The sequence below is a fragment of the Gopherus evgoodei genome, chromosome 3 (assembly GCF_007399415.2).
Source record: "Gopherus evgoodei ecotype Sinaloan lineage chromosome 3, rGopEvg1_v1.p, whole genome shotgun sequence".
Classification (NCBI taxonomy): domain Eukaryota; kingdom Metazoa; phylum Chordata; order Testudines; family Testudinidae; genus Gopherus; species Gopherus evgoodei.
Genome location: NC_044324.1, coordinates 104,083,009 through 104,104,535, shown reverse-complemented (window position 1 = coordinate 104,104,535; position 21,527 = coordinate 104,083,009). Strand labels below are relative to the sequence as shown.

Genomic DNA, 21,527 nt, shown 5'->3' with positions numbered 1-21,527 from the left:
AAGGGCCCAGAGCTCTGTGGTGGCCGAAGCCCCAGGCCCTTTAATTCGCCCCTGAGCCCCGGGGCTCCAAGCTGATTTAAAGGGTGATTTAAAGGCCCTGGGGCTCCCAGCCACAGCTGGAGCCCCAGGGCCTTTAAATCTTGAAAGGCCCCGCCTCTTCCGGTTGAGGCCATAACCCGCTCAGAGCTCCCGTGTACCGGTAAGTCCTTTAAGTTACTTTCACTCCTGCTTCCATTAGAATGTAATCAGACCATTTGCTGGTATTCATTCTAAATGATTTATTCAACTTTAAAGCGGGGCGGGGGGGGAGCCACATCTAGTCTGACAAAACATGGAAAATTTCAGAAATATAATTTGAGAAATATTACAGTAGAAATTATTTGGCATAAAAGATGACGTTTACATGGCATTAATACCTGTATTTCTATATTTTACACACCCTCAAATATGAATGAAATGTTAATGCAGCAATTATGTTGAAGAGTGATCAAATTATCAGAAAAATGTTATTTTGGACAGATTTTTCCTAACAGCAATGGGAAAATACTACAAATGTATAATGTGGGTGAGTCTGCTTTCATAAAAGCACCTTCGTTCTTGTATTTTCTTATTTTATTTTAAAAACACATCTTTTTGTATTAATGCCACTGCATGACTTTGAAGTGTAAATATATATCTTAATGCAAAGACATACAGTTTGGACAAATAACAGTGTGATAGATACAGAAATCCCAGCAATGCTTTCAAGAAGTCAGTCATGCTGCATTCTGGTGTGCAAAGGCCAGTGTATGGGAAAGATTAACAGAATGTGTGATCTAATGATCAAGCACATTCTAAACATTCATAGGAAGAAAGGAAAGAACACCATTATAGTATGGAGGCCTTGTTTACAGAGAATAATTGAAGAAAGCCAGATTAAGTTCTCTTACCTTTTTTTCAAAGTCCGTATTGCTAGTTTTGAGCATGTACAGGCACTATACAAAATTTAATGAGATTTCCTATTGTGCATATTCAATGACCTGCTCAAATGTTAACACTGAAAGATTTGTTTCAGAATGCAAACTTAGCAAAAGCAAGCATTCTTCATTGGAGGATCCTTCCATGACAAGCTTATCAATATTTTTTATTATTCTTTTTTTAATTTCTTCTTCACAACCAACAGCTGAAGGGATTTTCCCCTCAGATTTTTCAGAACAAATTTCACTTTTGGGTTGAGACAAAACATAAGATGTTCTCCAACAGCAAAATCTATCTGTAAATTAAGACCTCATGAAAAACAAGGGGTTAATAATGGCAATAGTTTTGCAACCCCTGCTATAGCTTTGGCTACCCATGAATAATATATGTGTTAACCACAGTTCTCAGTCTGGCCCTGGGCTCCATGGAGAGCAGAAAATGACTTCTCATTTCCATATGCTGAATTGCATTAAAAGACATGTAAAATACTTGGATAATATTACTTTTTCATGCAAACAACAGCTGCAGCTGACTCAGGGAATAGGTGGTCTGTGCAATCACAAACCAGAGGAAAGGTTGTCTATGAGAAACTCTGTATTACGATATAGCTCACCCTATGAAAAAGTTTCAGAAGTCTTGTGATAGGTGCGCATTTGCCTATATTACGTAGATGAATGTATGTTCATATCTTATTAGTGACTTCCATTGATTTAAACATTGATTTGTGTCTCTTCGTTGTCAAAAAAATTTGTTAATATAAATATGTATAAAACTGACATTACCACTAATATACACAGCTTTATACGGAAAAAGCAATGTCCAGATCCTCAAAGGCATTTAGGTGCCTCCCATGGGTGTTAGTTGCCTAAGCACCTTTGAGGATCTGAGCCTTAGAGTACCATCTAGACTTGGTGCTGGGGGTATGATTCCCAGCTCGAGGAGACATACTCACATTACCGCTGATTGAGCTAGCGTGCTACAAACAGCACGTAGCCATGGCAGCGCTGGTGACAGGACAAGCTAGCTGACCCAAATGTGTACCATCCTAGGCATGCACTCAGGGAGGCTAGCCCATTCCGTCACTCATGCTGCTGCGACTACACTATTTTTAGCACACTAGCTCAATTAGAGATAGCAGGAGTATATCTCCTTGAGCTGGGAACCACACCCCCAGCTCCAAATGTAGACATATACTTAGCGCTGGATAGTCCTATGTCCTTCAACCTTCAGTAAATATTTACGGATCACAAAGGTGTGTGTACTGATTGTGTGATAACTTGATTTACACTTATACAAACATTGCTTTTTGCAGCGTTACAGATTATATTCTAAACAGCGTATATATTGCCCAAGTACTCAAACCAAGGTGCCTAAAGTTAGACACCTAAACCCGTATTTAGACACCTGAATAAAAATGGTTTGTTTTCACAGGTACTGAACAACTGCAGTGCACATTCACTGTAATGGCTGTCACTGGTGCTCAGGATCACTGAAAAATCAAGCCATTGTTATTAAGGTGTTTAACTTTAGACAAAGCAATTGGAAAATTATGGCCAATATGTTTACCAAGAATAAAAGATTTAGGAGATCTAATGTCCCCCTGCAATTCGCAGAGGATTGCCGCAGGCTCCCATTTCAGCAGAATAGGGAAACATATTCCTTAAAACACAGGCTACATAGCAACATCAACACTGATCACGTTGTACTTCATCTCCACACTACCCCCGTTGGATACAATCTGTATAGAATGAGTTATCCAAATACTGCATTGCACATATCTGACTGGTCTTGCAGTCCCCTTCACAGACAATGCTTTTGTCATAACTCACAATGAAATTATTGTAATATTGTTGAAACAGTTTGCTGTGTGGCACAGTGAATTGCTTTGCCATTTCATATAAATTTTCTGGCTTCAAGTCTTCAATACCATATGCTTTGGTCAGGATGTATTCTAGTTTCCAGTTTGATTCATTTTTCATGTTGGCATCTGTGAGGTTCAAGTAAAACTGCCAAAGATCCTACAGGTTTAAAGAAAGGGAAAGAGGGCACATTTGCATTGCTTTCTTGCTTGCTCCATTAAGTTTCTAGAATGATATATTGATTAGGAAGCTGTCATTGCTTATTATTCACAACTGAATAAAAGGTCATGCCCCCACCTCAAGAGCTGGGCTCAAACCATAAACTGGCACTTGCATTGAAGTAATGGTAGGGGGAAGAAAGAGAGAGACACAAATGAGGTAGCTACATTAATTAGAGATGCTTTCTCTCAAAGAGGGCAAACCAAAGTCCCTTATGCTCATCTCTGGTGGCTAGCCAAATGAATGATAAAACCAGATTTACGCTACATATAGGGAGAAAAGCATAGTAAGGGCTGAACTCACTTTTCCCCAGGCACCGTTTGGTGGCATATGGATAGGTGGCCAGTGGAGGCCATGGGAAGAATGTAGGGAAATGAAGACCTGCAGGAATGAGGGTCATGTGAGAAATGGGCAGCAGCTAAGCACATAAGCTTTGCCATTGACTCCAGTAACGCAAAGGATTTCACCCCTGAACCTTCTGGAAGTTCTCTTCCAGTGTTTTATACAGTGCCAGACAAAGCGCACCAAAGTTATTCTCTCTATCACTAAAGCTTGCAGGTGTCGAAAGAGAGACCTAGCCATATGCGCCAGGATTTTACCTGCCTTTTCCATGTAACAAAAGCTTTTTTTCTGACTTTTATTCTGTGTTCTAGGGTTTAGGCAGCAGAAAGAAAATGGATCTTTCAGGTCCAGGAAAGGCTGCATAGTTCCTATTTGAAGATTAAGAAGATCCCTTCCTCCTCCCACCCCTCTCTCTCTACCACTGAGGAGACAGAATCCAGCACCAATCTGGCAGCAGGACACCCAGTATGAAAAAGGCTTGAGCTGTAGCTATTTTAATACTTAACACTAACACAATGCTTTTAATCTTCACATACCAACAAGCTATACTGAAGAGGATCGTATTGATACAGTCTGACTCCAGGATTGTTGGACTCTCTCTGCAACACACTTTTCACTGGAGTCACGGCAGGTGCCACAAACAAGGAATTTATTGGGTTTTCTGAAAAAAAAATTGGGAAATAATCATTCCCTTTAGGGTAAATGCCTTTAGAAATGCATTATTTACATTTGAGAACAAAGAAGACAAGACCCAGGGTGCTTGGCTTAGGTACTTTAGGGATTTTTGCACAGGGGTAGCTATATCAGTGCAACCGCCCAGCACAGAGATGCTGCGCTGGTGCAAACCTAGGTTCGTCTCACCCACAGGAACTCCACTTTACGTGAGTGCAGCGCATCTACACTGGAGGCTTGCACTAGACTAGCTATATTGGCCCAACAATCCAGAATGTAGCTGTGCCCTACGTATCCAGTGCATTTCTCCTGTTAGCCTGGTGACAGATATGGCAATTTCCTGCACAACCTCATTGAAGAGACACAAAGTAGGTGAGGTCATTTTTCTTTTATTGGACCAACTTCTGTTGGTGAAAGGGACGCGCTTTTGAGATTCACAGAGCTATTTTTCAGGTCCTTACTGAATTAAGTTTATGAATCATTGTGGGCCAGGGATTGTATGCAATTCCATGGGGGATGGGAACAACAGTCCTCCAGGAACTGAGAACAATGGGGGAGTGATTAGGCAAATTTATTCAGGTTAAATACCTCCAGAGAGCTACCACCACCAGGAGAGATTTGCATATACTGATTCAGACTGAATACTCTAGAAAACCAATAGTCAGCAAAAGGACTTTTAGATAAACAGCTTGAGTTTAAACTGTTCAAGGGAGGCGCCAATCCTTCCTTTTATTGTTTTAATATATTTTCTCTGTAATGCTTTTACCTTAAGCATAAAAATGTTGCTTAGAAAGAGCTGGGTGTAACTTAACTGTGCCCAATGATGCTGCCTATATCCTCTGAAGAGAAGGCAAAGCAGGCCTGCTCAGGCAGTCTGATTTGCTGGGGAACTCGGTGTAGGCAGGGCACTGTGCAGCCTGGAAATACCCTAGTCAGGAAGGAGAGACACACGTCCAGTGTTCCCTCTAATTTTTCGCACGCATGTGCAGAATGAATTTTGTTGTGTGCACCAATATGGAGGTGACGTGTGAAACTTCACCTCCATATTGGTGCACATAACAAAATTCATGTGGCAGGGGTGGGGCCAAAGGGTTCAGAGTGTGGGAGGAGACTCAGGGCTCAGACAGAGGCTTGGGATGCAGGGGGGTGAGGACTCCAGCTGGGGGCATGGGCTCTGGGGTGGGGCAGAGGATGAGGGGCTCAGGGTGGGCGCAGTGGGCTCTGGCTCAGGGGGTGGGCTCTGGAGTGGGGCCAGGGATAAGGAGTTTGGGGTGCAGGCTGCCTCAGGGCTACAGCGGGGATAAAGGACTCCCTCTAGCTCTCTCTCCCTGAGCGGCACCTGGGCTGGGGAGGGGATGGGGGGAAAGGCACCTCTCCCTGCAACAGCAGCTCCAGGGTTGGGGCCATGGGAAGGTATCTCTCCAAGAGTTGGGCTGGAGCCGGGGGAGGGGTGCCTCTCCCCCGGCTGTGGCAGGTCCAGGCTGGGGCTGGCTTGGGGTCGGTGGAGAGAGGTGCCTCTCCCCACCACAGTTCTGAGCGCCTGCATGGAGCTTAATAGGCTGCTGCATGGCCGCAAAGCTTAGAGGGAACTTAGGATATGTCTCCACCCAAGAGACTGACAGTTGGGGAGCCAGAAGCTTGAGAGTGGGTTCCCTTGTTGGACCACGGAGGGGGAATTCAGGTACAGGTGCCCTGAACTGTGACAAGCCTCACTAAAGGAAACAGATCAGAACTATCTTCAACTTACGTCTTACATGCAGCTGCTTTTATGTTTTTTGCATTATCAGAAATGTCAGGAGCCTACAACAATTTGCCCTGAAGCTCACCTAACCAGACTATGACAGAAATCCCTGCTGGCACTTGTTATGTCTACCTTGCTCTTTACAGCAAGTCAAAGGGAGGATATTTGAGGACTTTCAGTAGCTAGAATACACAGGTATGTGTATTTAGAGCATCTCTATGAAGAAAGTTAGATATTCCTTTATGCAGCCAGTTTAACACTGCAGAAGTCACAAGGTTGAAGGCCACAAGTGAGTAGGAGCTCTGAAAGCTGCAGAACAGTGCTGGAAAGCCAGCAGACTCTTCTGAAGGAAATAAAATGGACTCTATCTCAATACATGGATTTTGGCTGCAAATTCCAATTAAGCTTGAATTCAGCGAAGCTTGTCAATAAACAAATGCCTGAAATGACAACACATTCTGAAAAGAGCAAAGTTTTAGTGAGCAAGATTAGACATGCACGTGCCTATTTTTGTCAGAGGAACAAGACAATAAAACAGATTTGGAAGCAGAGTGACTTGCACAACACAACCTGCAGCAACAAAACAGCAAGGCTGGTCTGTCCCCCACGCTGAAGTTTGGATGTGTAGTCAGTTTATTAAATGTGTAGCCAGCCCTGGGAATGTGCAGCCAGCCCTGCCTTAATAGACGTGTTAAGAACAAGCTCTCTAAAGGTGGTTCTCTCACTTGGTGCAATTCCTTCTTATTGGGGTGTCGATGTGAAATTGGTCTATGTTAAGATGACAGCGACTCAGAGTGCAGAGCTGATTCATCAAAGGGTTTTATGATTGTCTTAGAAGTTCATATAAAACTTATTATAAATGTGGAGTCAACTATGGTAAGTTTATAGATACTGTAGCAAACTCAGGCACTGGAGTCACCATTCTATGCTATAGACACAAATATTTAAGCAGCAATTTCTATTAGAAACAACATCTTTTGTAGCCACTCTCTCTTAAAAATAAGTGATTTCAGAGCACAAAGCAAAACCTTCAAAGCTGGGTGCTTATCTCAAAGGGAAATCACCTGATCAAGGAGATGGCACAAGCAAAGATTTCTTTTCTCCATCCCCGCCACTTATCTTAATTAACTTTGAAGCAGCAGGGAACCCAGCAGAGAGGTTCAGTAATGATGCAGGAAACACAAAAAGCAGAACACGTTTCCTTGGCCTGAGAACATTCCCTCTGACATACATAACACACAATAGGAACCAGCCAGTGTAATTTGACCATGTCACTGAAAGAGAGGAGAGGAAAGACTAGAGATGCTTGTCTAGGAATTACTGGTGTTCATTAGAAGTGTGATGCTTAAAAAGCCTCTTCTAATATCAGTAGAAAAGGAAAATGTGGACAGTCTGTCTTACAATACAACGTGTAGTTCTTCCGTGCAGTTCTCATTACAGGAGTTTGGGGAGAACAGCATTTATACAGAGTTCTAGTAAATGTTCAACAACCTTGATACAACATAAATAAATAGCACTTTCATCCCCACTTCTTTTTAAGAATAATTCACACCAGAGTTTGACTGGCCCCCATATACACCAAAATATTATTTTACTTGGAGCCAATCAGGAAGGGATGCAGCAAAGACACTTGTATTCCACAAACACTATTACCCTTCTCATCCAGAAGGATCATGATGCTATCTCTGTGAGTGTGTCCAAAAAACTGTCCAGCAATAACATCACTATACTTGCGAAAAATCTTTACTAATTTCTCATTGTAATATCCTCTTATGGCAGTAGTGTTCCTTGCAAAAGGCAGATATCCTATTGGCACATGTCCTATCACATATACCTAAAAGATCAGATAGAAACAACACAATTAGTATCCTCATATGAAGCATACATTTTCAGCTTCAGCCTAGAACTGATTAACACCGAGTCTCATAATAATGCAGTCTTTGAAAGACTTTGTCACTCTGAACATTGTAAGTTAGTTTTTCTATAAGCAAGCATGAGTAGTTAGTAACAGAATGTAAAGTAATTATGAACTTTAGTAACCTTACATCAAAAATGAGCATAAGTGATAGAGTGACCAGATGTCCCGATTTTATAGGGACAGTCCTAGTTTTTGGGACTTTCTCTTATATAGGATCCTATTACCCCCTGCCCCCATCCTGATTTTTCATATTTGCTATCTGGTCACTCTAATAAGTGAATACATTTATTACAATACTCGGGAAGTGGCAACTCCTAAAACTAAAGCTGCAAACATTTCCTTTCTATTCCTTTCTTTTTGAACATTCATAATTTTTTTGAAAAATATTTGCCAGGGCGACATTTTTAGCATTGTTCTTTGGACTAGTGTGAATATTTGGGAAAAGGCTGTGTAAAAAAGATTTTGGTAATTTAGGAGACAAGGAGAGTTAAAAAAAATACACTTGTTCCATTATTTAAAAAAAAAAAATTGTGCCTTTTTCTTGAACTGTTTTAGGTTCCAAAATTGTTTGCTATTTTATTGTAGGGTTTGAGAAATGGCATATGACTGTTTGATTAAATATTGTAGCAATATGTATCCACACAGGAGACAAAACTTTGTACACAATTTTAACTTTCATTTCTTTACTTCTGCATGCTCGGCAACCTGAACAATGTTTTGTGCTGCAAGATACAGTTTGTGAAATATGCTTTTCATGTGTATTGTCTGCTAAAGGGAAAGAATGTAATATTTGTACTGCAAGTACCTGTACAAACATACCCATGTTCTCTGGTACTATGTTACAGATGCAATTTTTGAACCAATTTCCCATTTAAATGGCAGAAATGCCCTCTGCGTCAAGTATTGTAGTTTTGTGGATAATTCCATTTTGGATTTCCTGGGCCACGAAAGCACTGTAATAGTCCTTATAATGAAGACATGATTCTGATCTCACTTGCACCAACACCGACCAAGAGTGAGGTCAGAGTTATGATATTAAACCTGTTTAAGTAAGATTAGAGTCAGGTCTCTTTTTTCTTCTTTCCTATTGCTCATTACTGCATATAGCAGGTAGCAAATATACATTTCTTAAAGCCTCTGCCCTAAAGCCCCTAGAATTGCAAACTCTAAAATAGCCCTGAAACTTGATTCACTTCTTTCTCTTTTCTTTTTGCCAGCTTTCTTTCAGTTTACACAAATAGATATGATGGATATTACTACTGACATTGAGTTGATTCATTGTATTCTGTGTGTAATGCCTACCTTCTCCTTCTTTTGAAGAGAGATTTCTAGTGTGCTCTCCAACCACGCTAACTGGTTGGCTGGGTCAGTTATATTCAGAGTCACATGGTTGGGACTATAATATAGATTTGTGTTCAAACTGATTATCCTGAGTGGTTGAGGGCTAACACTGGATTGAAAGAGTTGTGTATAAAAGCCACCTGTGGAAACAAGATCAACATAATTTAGAGGAAGAATGCTTTCGAAACACAAGTTTAGAGTGAAAGGACTACACTAACAGAATAGTAAGATTTCTATCAACCAGATTCTGAAATGCTTACTCGTATTGTGCAGCCCTTATTTCTCAAGTAATCTAGTTGATTTCACTGTATTCAATATCACTCAGAGGTAAGGAAAATGACACAGGGCATCTTTTAGGATCACTTCTACTTTCTGCCCTTTATTTGTCAATTTGCATGTGTGTATTAATTGGGTAATTGCATAAGCTGTGCTAAATGCAACAAGGATATCTTAGCCATTTCGTGGGTTGTCAACATTAGCATTGTGTGAGTTCACTGATTTTCCTGTAGTTAAGGGCATCTGACTTCCAAAACAGAATCCAATTAAAGGAAAAAACAATTTTTTTGCCATCCATTCAGGCTCATGAAAGGAAGCCTATGTTATGTAGTAGAGTGAAAAAATTAACCCACAACTCTGGCCAACCCTCTATAGCATACAGTAAACCTCAGAGTTATGAACACTAGAGTTATGAACTGACCAGTGAACTACATACCTCATTTGGAACTGGAAATATGCACTCAGGCAGCAGCACAGACCAAAGAACCAAAACCAAACCAAATACAGTACACTACTATGTTAAACATAAGCTACTAAAAAAATAAAGGGAAAGCAGCATTCTTCTTCTGCATAGCAAAGTTTCAAAGCTGTAGTAAGTCAATGTTCAGTTGTAAACTTTTGATAGAACCACCATAACGTTTTGTTCGGAGTTGTGAACATATCAGAGTTATGAACAACCTCCATTCCCGAGGTGTTTCTCCTAACTCTGAGATTCCACTGTAGATGTTGTGGAGCGGATCCCCAGTTACTATAGCTCCACTGACTTCAATTAACACCAGTTGAGGATCTGCCCCTCTGTGCATTATTCCTTTAGTCTCTCTCTCTTCCCTTCTTGCTCTCAAGTCCTTCTTACCCAGTCTCTCCTATTCAGAATGCCAACCCCCAAATATTCCAGTTCAAATTAAACTTCCAAACCCGCAGTGTTTGTGGGGGTTGGAAATTGAATTGAGTTTGTCAGCCCGTTGCTTTAAAAAAAAAATCATTATTGTATCAGCCTATATCTGATTAACTGAATTAGATATGGAACATTATAGTTAATTGTATAATCCCAGTGATTATTTGCTAGCTCCTCTCTTTGCATAAAGGTGTTACTAGATCTTTGAAACTTGCTCTTTGAATTGCAAGTATTCTCAAAACAAGTAAACAATTATTCTTCAATTTTTCTTTAAGTACAAGTGTAACTATGGCTTCACATACCCTTCCTCGATAGTTATGCTCTTATTTTAGATTGTGAACTCTTCCATGCAGGGAGTAAGTCTCTTTTATGTTTGCACAAAGCTTACAACATTGTAAATGCTACCCAAAGCAGGGAATTATTATTACACAAGAACAAGAATAAAGTCTCCCTACAAGATTAACTGTAGACAAGAATTGCTATATAGCAAAATCAATAACTCTTACCTCTGGAGAAACTGGGCCAGACGCTCTATCGCACTGATTCAGTTCTTGCAGTTTAGTGAAATAGGGTAAATCGATAGAACCGTCAGATCTTTCAGCATTAGTTTTACAAAATATAGCTACTATATTTTACCTTTCTTGAAGGTACTGATTGCCTCATCAGTTAGCCAAGGTTTCCAGAAATTTGCTACTGCGCTGTAAACTTCACTGGCAGATACAGGCAGCTGATCCTGTCAAAAAACAGAACTTTCATCACAGTCTGATACACAAATTCATGGATTTTTACAGCCAGAAGGGACCATCTGTTCTGATCTCCTGGAAAACATAGGCCATAGAATCTCAGCCAGTTACTTCTGTTGAGCGGTAAGGAGCAGAACCGGTTCCAGGCACCAGCCGAGCAAGCTCATGCTTGGGGAGGCAGATTCCACCGAATCCTAGGGTGGCATGGCCGCCCTTTTTTCTTCTTTGTTTCGCCGATCCAGCCGACTGTAGGGGGCGGCGGCGCGGAGGAGGGGAGCACCCCGCTGGGAGCGGGCTGCGCACGCCATCTGCCCCAGCCGTGCCAGGTCTGTAACAAGCCCGGCAGGGCAGCCTTGTCCTTCCCTCTCTGCTGACTGGAGCGGTGCTGAGCCCTCCCGGCAGGCGGAGCGACTGGAAGGGCCGCGTGGCGAGTGCCCTGCTGAAGCCCTGGCCGCCTCCCTTTTTTCTCTCTCCCCCCCCCGCTCCCTACCACTTCCCCCTCCCCCCGCTAGCCGGGGCACATCTACAGCGCAGGGAAACCCCCTGCACCCGCTCTCTGGCCATGCCACAGGTGTTTTTTTTTCCTGCTTTGTCGCTCCGGCCGTGCCACAGGTGGTTCTTTTGGTTGTTGTTTTTTTTGCTTTGCCGTTCTGGCTGCCCTGATTTTTTTTTTTTGCTTGGGGCAGGAAAAAAGCCAGAGCCAGCCCTGGTAAGGAGTGGGAGCTTAAGGTACTGTTCTGACTACAAGATATCACTGATGACCAGTGCAGCTCTGGAAATTCCTTTCACAGTAACAGAAAGATATGTGGTGCATGCAATAAAAAGATTTTTATGGCCCTACTTACACGCGAAGCCTGAAAGACGCTTTGTCCACAGACCTTGAGACAAGAGATTTTACCTCAAGTGCCTACAAAGTTTAATTTTTACATTTTATTTAAACAAATCTGAAAACCATCATAATGCTATTCCCCCAGCCCTCTTCTGCTCCCAAGCTCAACATTTAAACAGTTTTTTTAGGGGAAAAAACTTTTCATCTTCTGTCTAAGTCTGATGTGAGAGTTCTCTAATCAGGTTTTCCTGAGGCACTTGAACATTGCTTGGCTCAGGTGAAAGTGCAAGAATCTTAGTTAAAGATGTTGATAAAAAATTTTCACATAAAAGTAAAAAACAATCCCTCCTTCCCCACCCCCAATCTCAGAATAGCCTAGTGGTTATGGCATTCACCGGGGCTGTCAAGAGGTCCAGGTTCAAGTAATCAGAACCAAATACCTGAATTTCAGTCAGAACTGAATGTGAAGTCTCTTTTCTATGGCATTTAACACCACTAGTAAATGAGTGCTAGAAACATTTAAAGTAATGGGATTAGGGTTTAACAACTCGGCTGCACAAAAATTTCTAAGTTTCTAAATGTGTTTTTCTTTTTGATGCAAGATGAAAATGACACCTTTCTGATTCACAAAACATTGTGTGTGGGGCGGGGGAATAGTATTATGGTGGTTTTCAGATTTGTTCAAATAAAATGGAAAAATTAAAACTTTGTAGGCACTTGAGGTTGACACTCTTATTTCAAGGTCTATGGATAAAGCAGTTTTCAGTCTTTGCGTGCACACACAGCTATCAAAAATCAGTTTATATCTTTTTGCTGCATTGTTCACATATGTTTCTGTTTCTGTAAAAGGAATTTCCAGAACTGCACTGGTCAAATATGGTTAGTTTTCATCCAATAGATATGCTTAAATCAAGCTCCAGATATGAGGCTGAATTGTGGGTTCAAGGAGGCTTAGATCTGGCTCCCAAACACAGGGTCATGTTCTGTGTACATTTGGATTAGACACTAAATCAGGGAGCCTATTCTAACTGGAGCTACCAGGTAGGCTTGTGCAAGAGGACCAATATGACAACAAAGGCTGAAAGACAATTCAATTACATATTAATCCGCTGATATTTTCCACACACGTTGCAACAAGAAAAGGACCAAAGATCATTAAGTAGCTTTACTCAATCAGTTAGTGTTCAGCATATTGGGGCATACATATTTCACACTTGCTTTTGGACTGCAACAGCAGCCATATGTGCTGTGACACATCAATGTCAGTTTGTGGCACGTAGTGAGCAAGTGCCTATAAAATACAGCCCATCCAAACTTGCAACACCCTCACATTTTGTACAGTGTTTCCCTTGTATACTCCCACATGATATTCAAACTATAGGGAAAAACATGGCAATTCCGCACATCAATGAAGTCTGATATTTCAAAACAAAATACTATATAATAAATACTCACATATTTTACAGTGCATAGCTGAGGGAAATAGATGCAGTTTCCCTTTAAACAGCAAACAAGTTTTTGGAGCATGATATTTTTCTGTCCTAGTTTACTATATTTCAATGTATTACATTGCATATGCTTTACAAACACGACTAACATTCACCATACAGGGTGCTCAATAGCTACATGCTAATGTCTGTACTGAGAATTTACATCAGCCAATGTGAATGAGAAAAATTGTATGCAGCTATCTTCCTCTAGATCCCAGGAGGTTGCTGCATGTCAGTTATTATCCCTAAACTCTGAAACTCCTTTTAAAACAACAACAACAACAAAAACCTGAACTAAATTTCATTTAAGCAAAGGGGAGAAATAGTGTGACTATAGCTAATGGACATACCAGAATGCTGCTTGGGGCAGGGGAAAGGACTGTTTAGAGTATGGGAGGATCTTAAGAGAGTTCTAGCTAAAATCTAAAAACAAATTACCGCAACTGATCTGCTTATGTACGATCTACCTTCTCCCCTGAGATCTGGTGGGAGAATTCAGCCCTTACTCCTTTGAACTGCTATATTAACTTAGAAATATGTTTAGTGGATATGTTCATCTTCTAACGTTCACTATGTTTTAATCTATGCCGAGAACAACATTGCTAACACAATGTGGAAGTCAGAAAGGCATTGTGCCAGACTGGAATGAACTATGGAACCAATAACTTGTCAGTGGAAATCTCTGTAGCAGTCCCAAACAATACACTACTAATGCAATTTTTTATATCAGTGACGGAACGGTGGGATTTTATGTTATCATTTGTTTTTGTTTTATGTCACCATTAGAAAACAGAGGAAATTAATTACAAAAAATGTACATGGTCCTGATCCAATGTCCAGTGAAGTCAGTGGACACACTCCCAATGAGCTTTAAGCAGGCCTTGAATATTACTGGCACATTGACAGATCCCATTAAGGATGCCGTCCGTAGTACCGAGCTCAAGTATTACACACATACGCATGATTTACCCAGCATAAAAAATGAAATGTATATAAATTGTGTATATGAGGTAGTGGTTTCATGATTTGTAAGCATCCAATTTATCTAAGTCAGTTTGCAATACCATAGATCAATAGAAAGATTTGATTTGACATCAACATTAGTTCAGGTAACTTTACACACAGAGGAAGTTGTACTTCACATCACTGTAGTAGGGAAATATTTACACTCTGAAGATCTAGGTGTAAACTGGAGAATCATAGGATACTGACTTCAGTATAACACATATATACAAATTCATTTTTATTGCAGTGTTCCAGCGCTTTTAATTATACACAGCCATTCTGATAAAGAAGCCCATCTGCTCATATTCCTAAAACTTCATTTTACCTGTGGCCAGTAGTCATGATTACCCAACGCAGGAAACACCTGGAGATCTGGAAAGAAACTTTGAATGGTGGAAGTCATATTGCCAATAACATTAATGACCATCTTTGTGGAGAGTTCCTCCACTGGAACATGAGGTGGACTATCCCTAAAAAGAAGAGGACTTCATAAGTGTCAAAGTAGCTAAAACACTGTAAAAAACTACTCATTTGTTGTTTTGAACAACTCCGCCAATGCACCTAAATTCTGGCTTGGAACACTGCTACAGAACTCAAATAAAAAGCTAGTGCATTGTCTGAGAGGGTCCCTGCTAAGTCCACTCCTTTTATAAATAGGTTCCATGTTTAACAGAAGTGAGCTGTAGCCCACGAAAGCTTATGCTCACATAAATGTTAGTCTCTAAGGTGCCACAAGTACTCCTGTTCTTTTTATGTTTAACAGAGAATCCCATGATAAATACTTACCACTATTAATACTTTTCATTATCAAACCAACCCACTCAAATTTATTTATTTATTTATTTCCTTCCCATTCTGTTGAAAATAAAGTGCAATGGGTTAATTTAGTCTGGTCTGTTTATATATATACTTGTCAGCATCCTACTCCTGTATTTATATAGCACCTTTTAGCTCAAAAGACTTTGAAACACAAAGACAAAGCTGCAAACACAGGTATCACTACTCATCACTAAAATAAATACCCATCACTAAAAGTAAATCATCCACTAATTTACACTGAAGAAGGAATTGTAGGTAGGAAGAATGTGGGATTTTGGCTAGGATGCCAAATTAATCACCTACAGTTCTTATCGAAAATACCACGATAGTCCTGTCTAGCTACTGACATGGCCCCCATCACCACAGTGTTCAAATGCTTCACACGCATTTATCTTTACAGCATCCCTGTGCTAATGGGAAGTATCATTACCCCCATTTTACAGATGGGGAACTGAGGCACAGAGTAAATGTCTTGCCTGGGATCAATGCGGGACTTCAACCCTGCTCTCCTGTATCCCAGGCCAGTGCCTCAACTACAGGAGCAGCTTTTGTTGATGATAAAGTGGGCAGGCTTATTCTAATTCTCGTCAAAAGAAGAGCACCACCACCAGCACAATACTGAGTTATCAGTTCAGTATTGACTCAAAGAGGAGAAAGGTTCATCCTGAATTTTCCTTAAAACCTGATTTTTTCTTGAAAGTCTCCCATCTGAGTAGTAGCCAGGCCTGACCCAGTCCTGTTCACCACATAAGTCAAGGCATAAGTATGAACCCAAAATGCAGTTAAAATAACTAGCCTCCGAGTATTTCATTACTGTGCACAACCAGGTGGGGGTTCAACCAAAGAGTCAAACCACAGGTTGCCTGGTCCTTCAGTTGTTACGGACGAGAAGGGCAGCACTATAAAGCGGCCATCTCTTTTAACCAGCCACACCACAAAATAAAGGACAGAGAAGATTGCAGATATAGAGAAAATGTAGCAGATGAAAATCACATAGGTTACCATGGATACAGAGCAGCTGCACTTCTCTCTCTTTTCAGGTCTCTGTATGTATCTTCTCAGGCCTTTACCTATACCAGGGTGGAACTCCACAATCATCCCACTCTTATACTGAGCCCTACAACAGACTCTGCACCAGCCACGCTTACCCAGAAGGTCTGACTGGGTGCAGGTACCTGCAGGTCTCCCCTTCAGGAGTCTGTGACTAGAGGTATCCAAGGATGATCAGACAGCCTTCTCAAACCAAAGTGTTGTTTATTTTAACAATGGGAACAATGTATTTAGAGAAAAAATATTTTAAAATAGTCCCTACATGTGTGTCTGACCTAAAGGTTTACCATCATGATGCTAACCTGCCAGGCCTAACTTCTTCAGGCTCCCCAGGGGGTGCCTTTGTATGAGTCTGGTTCCCACAAACTACTCCACTCATGCTCGAGAGAGTGTTTCTTTTTAAACCTGCCACAGTTCTTTTGATCACCTATGCTCCTGGGTCTCTTCCTGTCCTGGCATTATTGTCTCTTAACATCCTCAAGTGTTTGGATAGAAGTGGCTTCTTTTGAGTCATTCTTTTTCATAGATTATTAGAGTTTAAAGTCAGATGGGACTATTAAATCATCTACCCTGACTGCCTGTATAACACAGGCCATTACATTTCATCCATTTATCACTGTATTAAGTGTATTAATCCCAATAACTTGTTTGGCTAAAGCACAGAAAGGCATCCAGTCTCCAAGAGATCAAGAATCCACCACTTTCCTTCGTAGTTTGTTCCAGTGGTTAATCATCCTTGTTAAAAATCTGTTCTTTATTTCCTTTTCTGTCCTGCTCCCTTGTTTTAGCCAACAGTCAATATTAAACTATACAAATATATTTATACTTGTATATAAACATGCCAATATATAAACATCCCAATAACCAGGTCAACATACAATATTAATAAATTATTAATCTGTTACAGAGGTCTTAAACATTCAGTCTGTCTTGCAACTTGTTAGTAGGGATGTCAAATGATTAAAAAAAATAATTGCAATTACCTGCTTTAAAAAAATAGACGCCATTAATCACAGTTTTAATCACACTGTTAAACAATACTAGGTACCAATATAAATTCTGCATGGAAGCATGTCCTTTGGAATGGTGGCCAAAGCACAAAGGGGCCTATGAATGTTTAGCATATCTGGCACATAAATACCTTGCAACACCAGCTACAACAGTACCATGTGAACGCATTTTCTCACTTTCAGGTGACATTGTAAATAAGATGTGGGCAGCATTATCTCCCGTAAATGTAAACAAATTTGTCTGTCTTAGCGATTGGCTGAACAAGAAGTAGGACTGAGCAGACTTGTAGGCTCTAAAGTTTTACATTGTTTTGTTTTTGAGTGCAGCTATGTAAAAAAAAGTTCTACATTTGTAAATCGCACTTTCACGATAAAGAGGAACTACAGTCCTTGTACAAGGTGAATAGAAAAATACTACCTCTTTTGTTTATCTTTTTAATGCAAATATTTGTAATAAAGTGAGCACTGTACACTTTATATTCTGTGTTGTAATTGAAATCAATATTTGAAAATGTAGAAAAACAACCGAAAATGTTTATAATGAAACTTAAATTGGTATTCTATTATTAACTGTGCAATTAAAACTGCGATTAATCATGAATATTTTAATCATCTAGTTAATTTGTTTTGCATTAATCACTTGAGTTAACTGAGATTGATAGCCCTACTTGTTAGTAATTCAGATAATGCAAGCGGAGCAGACAGAAGCAGCATCTAACTCAAATGTATTGATGCATACAGAAACAAATATTGGAGTATTTAAAACTAGTGCACTATGGTCTTCCAACTATTCAAAGTGTTTCACTAGCAGGGTGGTTATTGACTGACTCGATTACTTACCCTGTCCATATCATGAAGGAAACTTGTTGTTCAGACTCATTCATGTACTTAAAGGCTGATAAAATAAGTTGATATGGAGAATCACAGAAAAAATCTCCAAAAGGCCCAGGGTTGGAGGCATTAGCCCCTTTGGAAGAAGAACAAACTTTGGTGTGATCACCAGTGATGTGGTAAGTAGGGTCTAGATGCAAGTCGGATACATGCCAGAACTTCCCTGTTTTTAGAAAACAAGCAGTAATGAAAATGGACTACTGTATTTCGTGCCAAGGTGCTGAGTTTCTCTTTACAGTTTGCATTAAGATTAATATGAGTCAATATCACCCTCTTTTGCCCATGCTTGGCAAATCTATTTATCAACTGAGACTGGGAAACTAGCCCTGGTGAATGTGGGGCCTATGCCATCACGTTCTGCAGAATTTAAGCTTCATTTTAAAAACTAAGTCTTTTACCTTCAGGATTACAAAGACAACCTGCAAATGTGAACTGAATGTACAAGATGCAGTGTTGTAATCCTAAATCTGCAGACTGCTCCAGTGCTTCTGTTGTGCCTCAAAGTTTTGCTAAGCAGGAGTAGAGTAAACTTAACAAAACCATGATCAGTCCCACTGCTGCTGTCCATTAGCTTGTGTGAGTGGTTTGAAACTGACAAGAATCACATCAATTTCATTCTGTTGCTACTGCTTGGGAAAGCTGTGAGCATAGGCAGTAGTAAATGACCCCAAATTGGAGGATGACATGGGGTGGAGTGATGGAGACCCTCCTTATTTATTGCTGGGCGTGGGGAAATAAAGAAAACACTTCCCCCTCCTCTAGCTGCTGGAAGGGAGAAGTTTCAATTTTTTCCAGACATATACTATCCAAAAGCTGATAGGAAAGTTGACGCCTCCAGGCAGGGTCCAGAAACCCCAACCTTCTCCCCAGCAGCTGTGATAACAGGCAGCCTAGACTTCTTACCAGGGCATGGAGCCTCTACCAGTCTTGTATTTTGTATCTGTCTCTAGCTACTAGGTGTCTGGTAAGTTTTCAACTGCTGTTCCTGAGCACTAAGCAAAGGCAAGCACCCAATGGACTTTAGGTGTATATTAAACTAACAGATGAATTACAAAGTTACATGTTGTAGGAATACTGACTTTTAGGTTTCAGATATGATAATAAATAGTCCTCTCAAACTGTAGATTTCAATGCACTTTATAAAAGAGAAAATTATTATCTCTATTATATAAAAGGGAAATTGCGGCATAGAGGCAAAGTTATTTGCCCAAGGTCACACAGCCAGCCAATGGTAGAGCAGGGAACAGAACCCCAGTCAGACTCATCATAGTGTGCTTTTACCAGAAACTTATTTCAGGAACTTAAAAAGAAGATGTGAACATCTGAAAATTGTAATATTGCAATTTCTGCTAATGGTTGCAAGATTTGTCTTCTGGAAACTTACAGAGGTTTGCATTTGAGATGCATGTGAGTCACGGAAGCTGAGTATGGAGAAATAGTTCTTTTAAAACATGTATATAATTGGAAGAAGATAAAATCACACATAGAAAATGTGGAGTTTGCTTTGTTGACCAAAGACAAAACATGAGTTAATGTTTATTATAATGGAGTAAATAAATAAATAAATTTCAGACATATTGCATTATTAAGTAATGCAGGGCCTAGCCTGTATGCCATTGTCTGAACCACACCCTCATGCAGACAACATAACCTATACTCAGCTTTGGAAAAATCAGATTTTTTTATTGGTAAATGTCAGTAAATATTAATTTCATTAAACACACACAAGCCAACAAAAAAAAAATCCCAAAACCAAAAAACAAATCTAGTTGTACCATCTCAAAAAAGATATATTGGAATTGGGAAAGGTACAGAAAAGGGCAACAAAATGTTTAGGGGTATGGAACAGCTTCCATATGAGGAGAGATTAATAAAACTGGAACTTTTCAGCTTAGAAAAGAGATGACTAAGGGAGGATATGCTAGAGATCTGTAAAATCATGACTGGTGTGGAGAAAATAAATATGGAAGTGCAATTTCTCCTCATAACACAAGAACTAGGGGTCACCAAATGAAATTAATAGGCAGCAGGTATAAAACAAACTTAAGGAAGTATTTCTTCACACAACACAGTCAACCTGTGGAACTCTTTGCCAGAGGATGTTGTGAAGGCCATGAAGTTGGAATGGGTGACTAGGGATGGATCACTTGATGATTTCCTGTTCTATTCACTGCCTCTGAAGCACCTCTCATTGGACACTGTCAGAAGACAGATTATTGGGTAAATGGACCATTGGTCTGACCCAGCATGGCTGTTCTTATGTTCATCAATATCAGTCAAAAATTTACAGACAGGAAAAGAAAAGTGCTACTTGAGAAGATATTAGAGTTTGATTTAAGGGTATTTACTTTGTATATTTTGACATGTGATGGTCATAATTTGTGTTTGGATGGTTATAGAGCTTTAAGTTTTTGAATCTTAATATCTACTATCGTTAAATAATTGTGTGATCCTCCATTGTCAGACACACACCCTCAATTTCCCCAAAGTGTGAAAATTTAGATCAATAACAATTGGGGTAAAATGCTTAAAAACAAACACTGATCTTCTCCCTCTATATTATAAAAAAATAAAATAAAAATAGAACTCTGTCAAGCCTACTTGTAGCATGCTCTGCTCAGGTCAGGCACTGACTGATTTATCTGGGAGAGTGCTGGGAGTCACACAAATGCCTCAGCTTTGGGAAGAGAAGTAAATAGCACGACATTGTACATTTGGTTAAAATAAAGCAAACGGGGGTGGGGGGAGTGTATAAAAAGGAAGGGGTGTGTACACCTCCCCGGCAGGGAAGTTTCTGGACATTTCCAGCCAGGTACAAAGGGAGGAGAGAGGCTGAGGACACATGAACGCAGGTGAGGGACTGTGGCAGTGCCACAGAGCCAGTTTAGAGCAGCTGGGACAAGTCACATGGGCTGGATGTACAGCTTTCCCAGGCTATAGTGAGGTGTTTCCAGTGAGCCACCCAAGGGGGAGGGAGAGGAAGCCCCCCGCACCAGGGGCCCATGAGGAGAGCTCTGTCCGCCTCTCATTCTCAGCTTGGGCTTTGCAATTAATCAGCAGCCTCGCGGGGGAGCGGGGGCAGGAACAAGCCCGGCTGGTTGGAGCTATTGACTGGCAGCTCCTTTGTGTCGGAGTCGCTCCCAGTCGAGAGGGTCTGGCTGGAGGTGACAACCCCACCGAGCCGGGGCCCCAGCCCTGCCCGTCCGCCTCCTTCCCAGCAGGGGCGGCCCCTTGCCCTACTTGTTTGGGGGGCCGGGGGGAGGAAGAGACAAGCCGGGCGGCCGAGGCTCAGCGCTAGCTCCCCGGAGCGCCCAGCCAGACTCACCCACGGCTACGGACCCTGCTGACTGCGCTGGGGCTGCGGCGCCCGGGGCCGGCAAGCGGCACAGCAGCAGCCAGAGGCTGAGCGCGCACCACCCGCCCGCCAACTCCATGGCCCGCGAAGCTGCCCCGGGACAGGCTGCTCTCAT

The 21,527-nt window shown here is 41.0% G+C and overlaps 1 protein-coding gene across 1 annotated transcript; it reads right to left on the bottom strand.

Annotated features, from left to right (window-relative positions):
- Positions 1 to 258: 258 nt before the first annotated feature.
- Positions 259 to 21,527, bottom strand: SMPDL3A (sphingomyelin phosphodiesterase acid like 3A). Its single transcript, XM_030556219.1, has 8 exons — positions 21,383 to 21,527; positions 18,007 to 18,220; positions 14,613 to 14,757; positions 10,857 to 10,953; positions 9,011 to 9,189; positions 7,444 to 7,624; positions 3,914 to 4,038; positions 259 to 2,975 (listed from the first exon to the last, which is right to left on the bottom strand). The coding sequence occupies exons 1-8, from the start codon at positions 21,525 to 21,527 to the stop codon at positions 2,676 to 2,678; spliced, it is 1,386 nt and encodes a 461-aa protein (XP_030412079.1). The 3' UTR covers positions 259 to 2,675.